General features: G+C 34.0%; 3 protein-coding genes across 7 annotated transcripts in view; 2 read left to right on the top strand and 1 right to left on the bottom strand.

Annotated features, from left to right (window-relative positions):
- The window catches only part of LOC108949674 (MAM and LDL-receptor class A domain-containing protein 1-like), a 14,701-nt gene extending 11,454 nt beyond the window's left edge, over nt 1-3,247 (top strand). Inside the window, exons 19-23 of the mRNA XM_026835615.1 lie at nt 577-723; nt 1,210-1,383; nt 1,850-2,029; nt 2,286-2,552; nt 2,764-3,247. Coding sequence (XP_026691416.1) covers nt 577-723; nt 1,210-1,383; nt 1,850-2,029; nt 2,286-2,552; nt 2,764-2,990 — 995 coding nt within the window. The 3' untranslated portion in view covers nt 2,991-3,247. The remainder of the gene's footprint in view (nt 1-576; nt 724-1,209; nt 1,384-1,849; nt 2,030-2,285; nt 2,553-2,763) is intronic.
- An 88-nt stretch (nt 3,248-3,335) lies between these two features.
- On the bottom strand, nt 3,336-6,559 carry LOC101241931 (putative gastrointestinal growth factor xP4). Its single transcript, XM_018813000.2, has 5 exons — nt 5,174-6,559; nt 4,672-4,800; nt 4,297-4,350; nt 3,959-4,033; nt 3,336-3,671 (listed from the first exon to the last, which is right to left on the bottom strand). The coding sequence occupies exons 1-5, from the start codon at nt 5,217-5,219 to the stop codon at nt 3,613-3,615; spliced, it is 363 nt and encodes a 120-aa protein (XP_018668545.1). The 5' UTR covers nt 5,220-6,559; the 3' UTR covers nt 3,336-3,612.
- The window catches only part of LOC100183735 (blue copper oxidase CueO), a 22,625-nt gene continuing 19,641 nt past the window's right edge, over nt 4,730-7,713 (top strand). For 4 of the 5 annotated variants that reach the window (XM_026835617.1, XM_026835618.1, XM_026835616.1 and 1 more), the window contains exons 1-2: nt 6,777-6,983; nt 7,209-7,393. In XM_026835617.1, the coding sequence (XP_026691418.1) occupies nt 6,887-6,983; nt 7,209-7,393 (282 nt within the window). In that variant the 5' untranslated portion in view covers nt 6,777-6,886. Of the gene's footprint in view, nt 4,812-6,776; nt 6,984-7,208; nt 7,394-7,713 lie in introns of those variants that run through there. The other variant, XM_026835619.1, reaches the window with a different exon arrangement.

Genomic DNA, 7,713 nt, shown 5'->3' with positions numbered 1-7,713 from the left:
TCGACGCTGCTACCATTGTTGGCGTATGTGTCCTTGGGCAAGACACTTAACGGCAATTGCTCCAACCCAGTGGTCACTAATGGGTTGTCTAAATTATCAGCCATACATAAACAAAAAATAAAAAAAATCCCGAAAAAAATAATCACCCACAAAGTAACATACATGGTAACTCGTAAGCTGGCACGAGGTGTTAAACCCGTGTGATAACGACTGTCGTTTTTCGGCCACGCGAGGATAAAGTAAGTTACATTCATTCATTCATACATTCATAATGACAGCTGTTAAAACATGCTTCCGGGTAAAACATATTACATTTAAAGAAAAAAGGTGGTCACCACACCTAGCAGACAAACAACGACTCGTTTATATCTAAATATTTCCAAGTTAGGCTTCCATAGTATCACAGTTCGGTACCCTGGCAAACTAGTTAGGTGTATGGAACGAGGTGTATGAAACAGAACACACGTGATATATAACGACTGTCGTTTTTCCACCATGTGAGGAAAAAGTAAAGTTACCTTTATTCAATACAGTAATGTTATAATACACCAATCTAATCCTTACTACATATAACAGCACCAGGCAGCTGTGACTTTGAAAACAACATCTTGTGTGGTTGGACAGTTGATGGTATGTCAGATTACAACTGGATATTAGAGGAGGGGGCAGGACCTAACTACCCACTCAGTGGACCACAGAAGGATCATACTTACCAACAGATAGGTAATTTAAGGGTCTTAAAATAATCGCTCATAAAGTTGGCATGAAAATTATGAAGTCACCATGTAAAACATTTATTTTTCTTTTGCAAACATTTCCATGTAATGTGTCGCCATTAACAAATTTACAATAAAAAAATGCAAAAACAATAACATACATGGTTTTAAAGCCTTTATCCATGTCTTATTTTATGCAAACCTATACAATATATATTAGTTTGTAAAAGGTGGCAGTTTATACAATGGCCCAAGAAGTTTTATAGAGGTCTGTTATTTGGGTGCCTCAGCCACGCTGTTTAATTGACACACTTTTTCACACTTTTTATTCATAATTTTTTTAACAACTGTTGTTTTGCTGTTGATTCCCTTCTCTTTGTTCTTTAAGTAACATGATTTTTGCTATTGTTTCCAAAAAGATAAATAAAAATTTTGTTATGTTATTTTAAAGAATTGCTCATTTTCCTACTAATTAGTGTTTATATGTTCTCAGGTAAGGGGTTTTACCTTTTCACCCCACTATACCGGAGCAACCCAGTAGAGGGGTCCAGATATCGCATCAGATCACCCACTTATAATGTCGCAACATATGGAACATTGTATCAGTTTGATTTCTTTTATCATATGTCCGGATCTGGAATCGGAACTTTAAACGTTTTTCTTGACCGTAAGTATTTTTAATGTTCAGAGCATTAAAACTATTTGATTATAACACAATTTTGATTTTGACCAATTACCACAACAATGAGAGAACTACCATTTAGATCACACTAAGGCAGTTTAATACACTAAGTATTAAAGATTAATCATAAAAAATATATGCATGTTTTTATAACAATGGTTAAAGACCCTATTTTGACTTTTTTGACATTTCATTCCATTTCTGTGAGGTCTCCAGGGGACACATAAAAAGTGAGATGTAGGTTTATTGCCCCCACACCTAGGGTGCTACCATCTATACCCCACTGAGACAGTTTATAGACACTCAATAATATATTTTGTGAGGTCTTCATTAAGGCACCTCAGGCCCGGGGTGTAGACCTCATTACCCCAACACCCATGGTACTACCATATAGAGTAATAGACCCTACTGAGGCCCTGCATTTTATGGACAATTAACAATATTTTTCCAGAGCAAGGATCTGTATCCAACCTACTAACAGTGACCGGCGAGCAAGGAAACTCTTGGCTCAAATTCTCGCATTCATTTCAATCTACTGTGGATTGGTCTATAGTAATTGAACACAGGACAATAGAAACAGTGTTCTACATGGGGGATATTGCAGTGGATGATCTTAAAGTTTCTCTTATTGGTAAGATGCATTTTTTTGTATGGAACCTTTTATAATAACAACGCGGTGTAGTACACTGGTTAGGGTGCGTGCCTTGTAACCAGGGGATAGCAGGGTTCAAAGCTTTATGCTGCTACCAATGTGGGGTATCTTTTTTTTAATTTTTTTCTTATTATTTATTAATTTTTTGTTTTAAAATCCCCTTTCTTGACTGTATGTATTTTTTATTTAGGCTTAAAGATTCCTAAATACTTAAATTTTCTTTATTATGATATAGAACCACCAGCCACAACAACAGTTGCGTCAACAACTGAAACCCTGGCTACAACAACAATGACAACAACAACATTGGATTCAACTACAACACAGCAAGCAACAACAACAACAATGCCAACAACAAACAACCCACCAGAAATATCAACAACAACAATAAAGACAACAACAACAACAGCAACAAACTATCCTCCAGTAACAACAACAACAAAAACAAGAACAACAACAAAGGAAGCAACATCATTACCAATGCAAGAAACTACAACCACAGGTATCTGTATGATTTAAATCTTCCAAAATATATGTTTTAGAATTGTTTTATGCCCAGGCCTTGATGGTAAGAGTTTTATACATTTATTTAACTCTTTAATACAGAAACAGTAATTGACAAAAAAATTACTAATTTTCAGAAAAATAGTTTTAACCTTGTGGCTACCAGTTTTCTGGATTTTTTTTGATATAAAAACTTAGTATATTTTTAGCTGATGATAACTCTCAAAATCAAGGGGGTGTGTCAGGCGGTACGATAGCTGGGGCTGTGATTGGTTCCCTTGTTGCCGTAGCAATGTTGGCTGGGTTGGTAGTTTGGCTTTTCCGGAATCAAAAACAAAATTCTTCATCAAAATTAGGCGAGGAATTTGACAATGAAAGCTCTCATTTTGCCATTCCCGAGAGCACGTCTGTTGTGAACCCACTTTATCAGTTATAGGATATCATGTACATTCACTTTCTTTATTTTAGGAAACTGATCTTTTGGTACAACAGATTTTACATAGATTTTATTATAATAATTGATCTGTCATGCAGTGAGACAGTAAACTCGCTATATAAATTATTGTCTGAACATCTGTAAGTTTGAAACCTCTTATATCAACTGCAAGGTTTTCTAGAAGACATTGGTGACTTTATCTAGTATTCTAGTGCAGTGGTTTTCAAACTGCATTAAAAAAGTTTTGCAACTACTGATCTGGTATATTAAAACTTTAATGTTTACATTCTTAATAGAAGTCCATACTTGACTTTATTTTATTTTTCAATTTATTGCATCAGAAAATGGGCTTCTTAAAATTATATTATGCATAGTAGCAACAGCAGAATGAATTTGTTATATTTTCATTTTGTCTGTACAATGTTATGTACAATGCATTATCAACAGAAAACATTGCAAATTCTACTTTAATTTTTACAACCATTGAATATTTTGTAGCATCACTGTTCAGGGAGAAAATGTATTCAGTGCAAAGTCATTGGTAATAAATCCATCATGTTTGAAAACTAAGTTCAAAAGTTTTTTCAAAGTAAATCAAATTTTTTCCCAGTAAGATTATTTCTTATTCCACTGGTTGGTAACAGTCTGTTTGTCCATTGTTGTCTTGGTTAAAACAGCAAGCTGAAATGGTTGCATTAGGTTATTTTAGGTAAAAATAAATGATGTATTTGTCTTCATCCAAGTTATGTGGCGCAGGGCAATGTTAATCAGGTGCCACATGCATTAATGTGACTGTAGCACCTTTCTGCCATTTCCCCTCCAAAATAAACCTCTTTGATTTGACAAAAATAAATTTATTAAAAAATGGGGTCACTGTTTTAAGTGGCTTATGTGCTTCAACTTGAGCATTATAGGTGAAGGTAAAGCATACAGATCTATGGTAAGTAAATGTGGTTTGCTATACTTACGTATATCTTCACATTGTCCTTGTTCAATCCCAGGCCATCCACAAGACGTACGTTCATCTGCATTCACCTCACACTCTGGAAAAATTAAGGTAAACTGATATGTTACAAATACCTAAAGATAGAATATCCTAATAGGTGTCAACTTGAGTGAATTATCATTCACTCATGGGGAAATTATTGGTCACTATGAGTTGTCTAAATTGTCAGCCATACAGACAAAACAATCACCCACAAAGTTTCCTGGTGCGCAAGGATAAAGCAAGTTACTTTCATCATTATCTATGGTTAGCACTCTACTGTAAAAGTCTCGCATTGAATCTCATGTTAGTATGACTTACCCAGATTCTTGAAACAGTTGATTGCATCTGGGTCTGTATCGTCAAAACAACAACCTGTTAATACATGTTGTTTTGTCTGGTTTTACCCCAAAGTGACTGATTTTAATATACACTCTGAATAAGGTCACCCACAACTTATTTCCAGACAGACATTGTAACACTGGTAGGTTATTTTACACACCTTGTTCAATGAGTTACCAGTCCAGAATGTTAAATAATTTTTTCAACTGATACACACAAAAAACATTTGGTCACAAAGTACAACTCATTAGCAAACACAAGATGTATGAAATAAGCCCCATGTTACAATGCATGTTGTTATCCAACCATGCAATAAATAAGTTGCTTGCATTCATTCATATTTTGTAATCCTACTTCTTGTTCTTTCACAAATGATTTGATTCATTTCATCAGATTCACTACATTGTTCACGCTTTATTGGTTTAATATGAGGACACCTCCACCTTATAGTTGTATCATCATCTTGGGCTAAAGACTCCAATGCTTTAAAAAAGGTTTGAAAATTAACTACATTGATATTCATTATTTAGCACTAGGTTTAAAGGTTTAGGATATTAACTACATTGTTATGTTCAGTATTATGCTTAAAATTCCTTAACTTTAACTTTTTGTATCATCTAATAAACAAAGCAAAACATAGCCCATGGGAAGGTTTGTTTTTTGTTTTAATAATTCGGACACACAAGTCAAAAAAATGGTAGCAGAAAATCTAACTCAAAGTGAAATAAATACAACAAGTTTAATTGCTTAGATTTACCAACTTATTCAAAAACTAATGGCTTATTATGTAACACGCGATAAAATCATTCTTTTGCTATATACTTTTATAAAACAAACAGCTAAATTCATAACCTACCAGAACTGAAGACAATGGCTATTATCAACAAATAATATGATTTCATTTTACTTAATTGCTTAGAAAATAAATCTTAACCAATAAGCAAAACTTGGTGAAATTAGGGAAGTAAACACTAAACACAATAATACAGTCTATAAAAATTCTATACTGGAGTTTTTATTCTAAAAAGCTTATAGGTCCTGTATTACAGTATGCTGGACAATCTGTTATGTAACCAAATCTTGCCCCATTACATTGCTATTATATTTTATGCCACTTGTAGCATGTATTCAAGTGAAATCAACCATACAGTCTTTTGATATAATTATTACCAAGGTTGTCGTATGAAAACAACAAGGACTGTTTAAAGTTAATATACCGTTACTAATTAATACTTTGGCTATTTATAATTAGTTTCTATTGTTGGTTAATGTAAAGTGTTTGTTTTTGAAATGGTTTAGGTTTAAATCTCAATGAAGTAACATTAATGCTTAATAAAATATTAGGCATGTAATTTACACAAAGAAAAGAACAAAATTTAGTATCTGAAACAAAACATTTAATCTGGTATTAGTGCATCTAGTTTGGTTTAACTTCACACCTCACTCTTATCAAAAAAGGGTATTGTAACTGAACAGCTTATATGACATGTCTGTTTGTTGGTCTTTTATCAGAGGGGTCTTTTAACCAAAAATTTAAGCCAGCATTATTTCCATAACATTATTTGATCAAAAAACATCATTTTACTTAAAAATCAATGAAAAGAAGGAAGTTAACAGCAAAATTATACTTACTAAAAACAAAAATGAATAATTTTAAATATGTGTAAATGTGAGATAAATGTTTGTTGGTGGTAAGTTGGTAACAATTTTTCATTTTATTCAAGAAATGATGTCAACTTTTTATAATTTTGTGTGTTATAGGACTGGAGGTTTAGTTTTGCTACTTCCTATACTTTCCTTTTCTATATTAATATGACCTTTGTTACTGTATTACAAGTTAAGGAAAGTTCCATTAGTCACTTATGTTTACGGATGCCATATTGCTAATGTTGACTAAGAGGAAGTGGTGGGTTAAATCCTAATGAATTTGTGGGGATGTGATGTGCCTGCTATGTAGGTTGGATGTGCATACCTGTATCCTGTTATGGGTTTAATGAACAAACACAAACACAAAGTAACAATTTATATTAGAGTATCAAGTCAGACCCGTAAACAGAAACTTAAACTATGTTACTGTTATGTCGTGCTTCTCAACCCATAAGGCATGACCAAAATTGTTAGCCTGACATTTGATTTGATTTGGTTGGGTTACCTTGTTCACAAAGCCTTTTTTCGCTTCGAAAAAGGTTGAGAAGGACTGAGTTAAGGTTATACTATAGCTGTAGGGTTAGTAGGCCTATATGCAAATTTTGCCAGTCAGGCATAAAAATGGGTATTTTGTACTGACTAAAGTGAATTGTGTTCAGTTGACAAGGAGTTCTTTTTTATGTTTGCTTTGAATACAATAGCATTATCATCATTGCTTTCTGTGTAAATGTTAGTCTGATATTCAGTTTTCACTTGATATATGAAATAGAATATTCGAGTTTAAATGACCGTCGCTTCTCACAAGGCGAGGATAAGGCAAGTTACATTCAGTTAAGGACAAACCAGTAAATAGGATGCAAAAGTAAAAGTTACTAACTATTTAAAATAAAGCTTTACAGAATATCTAAGATATCAGTATAGAATGTTTGGTTATTCAAGTTTTTTACTCGTTTTCTTAGTTTTCAATGTGGAGAGCTCCACCGACTGTTTTCACAGCAAACCTTGTAAAAATATTACAGGTAAGGTTATGAACATTATGTTTCAACTAAATTATGGTTACTACACGGATCTCAGAGTGCTTATTAGGGTCCTCAAAAAGGCCTGTGTCAGGTTAGTGTGTGTTGTATGAAATAGAACCCTCTTATTGTAACGACTGTTGTTGTTCCCCACAAGGGGATAAATAAGTGGCATTCATTCATTTATACATGAAAGGTTACAACTATTTATGCTTACTTTTTTAATAGGGGGCGGTGCATTTGTGGAACCGGAAGTTGTTAAATCAACCAATGGAAGACTTGCATACACCTTAAATGTTAGTATGGCCAATTTTACATTCGATTGGCTAACAATACACAGAAGAGTATACAACGGGAAGCTAGCTGGACCAACTATAACTGTACAACAAGGAGACAATGTTAATATTACCGTGGTATGTGGTAAAATAAAGTGTTATCTTCAATATGGGCTAGGTGAGGCAAGCCAAATTGTGGGCGGAATATGCATATACCCCATAAACAATATAGGAAAATCCGTGTTTAGATAAAAATAATATTTGTTGACAATTGACATAACTATCTGGCTCCGGCGCCATGGCTCAGTGGTTCAGGCGCCTGCATCGGAACCAAAGTGTCCCCGGTTCGATGCTTGGCAGCGGTACTAAAACTGATCGGCGTATGTGTCCGTGAACAAGACACTTAACGGACATTGCTCCAACCCAGCAGTAATGAGTTGTCCACATTGTAAGCCATA

This window comes from Ciona intestinalis, chromosome 8 (genome assembly GCF_000224145.3).
Source record: "Ciona intestinalis chromosome 8, KH, whole genome shotgun sequence".
Lineage (NCBI taxonomy): Eukaryota > Metazoa > Chordata > Ascidiacea > Phlebobranchia > Cionidae > Ciona > Ciona intestinalis.
Note: the sequence above shows the minus strand (reverse complement) of the source record. Positions and strands in the feature narration are given on the sequence as shown.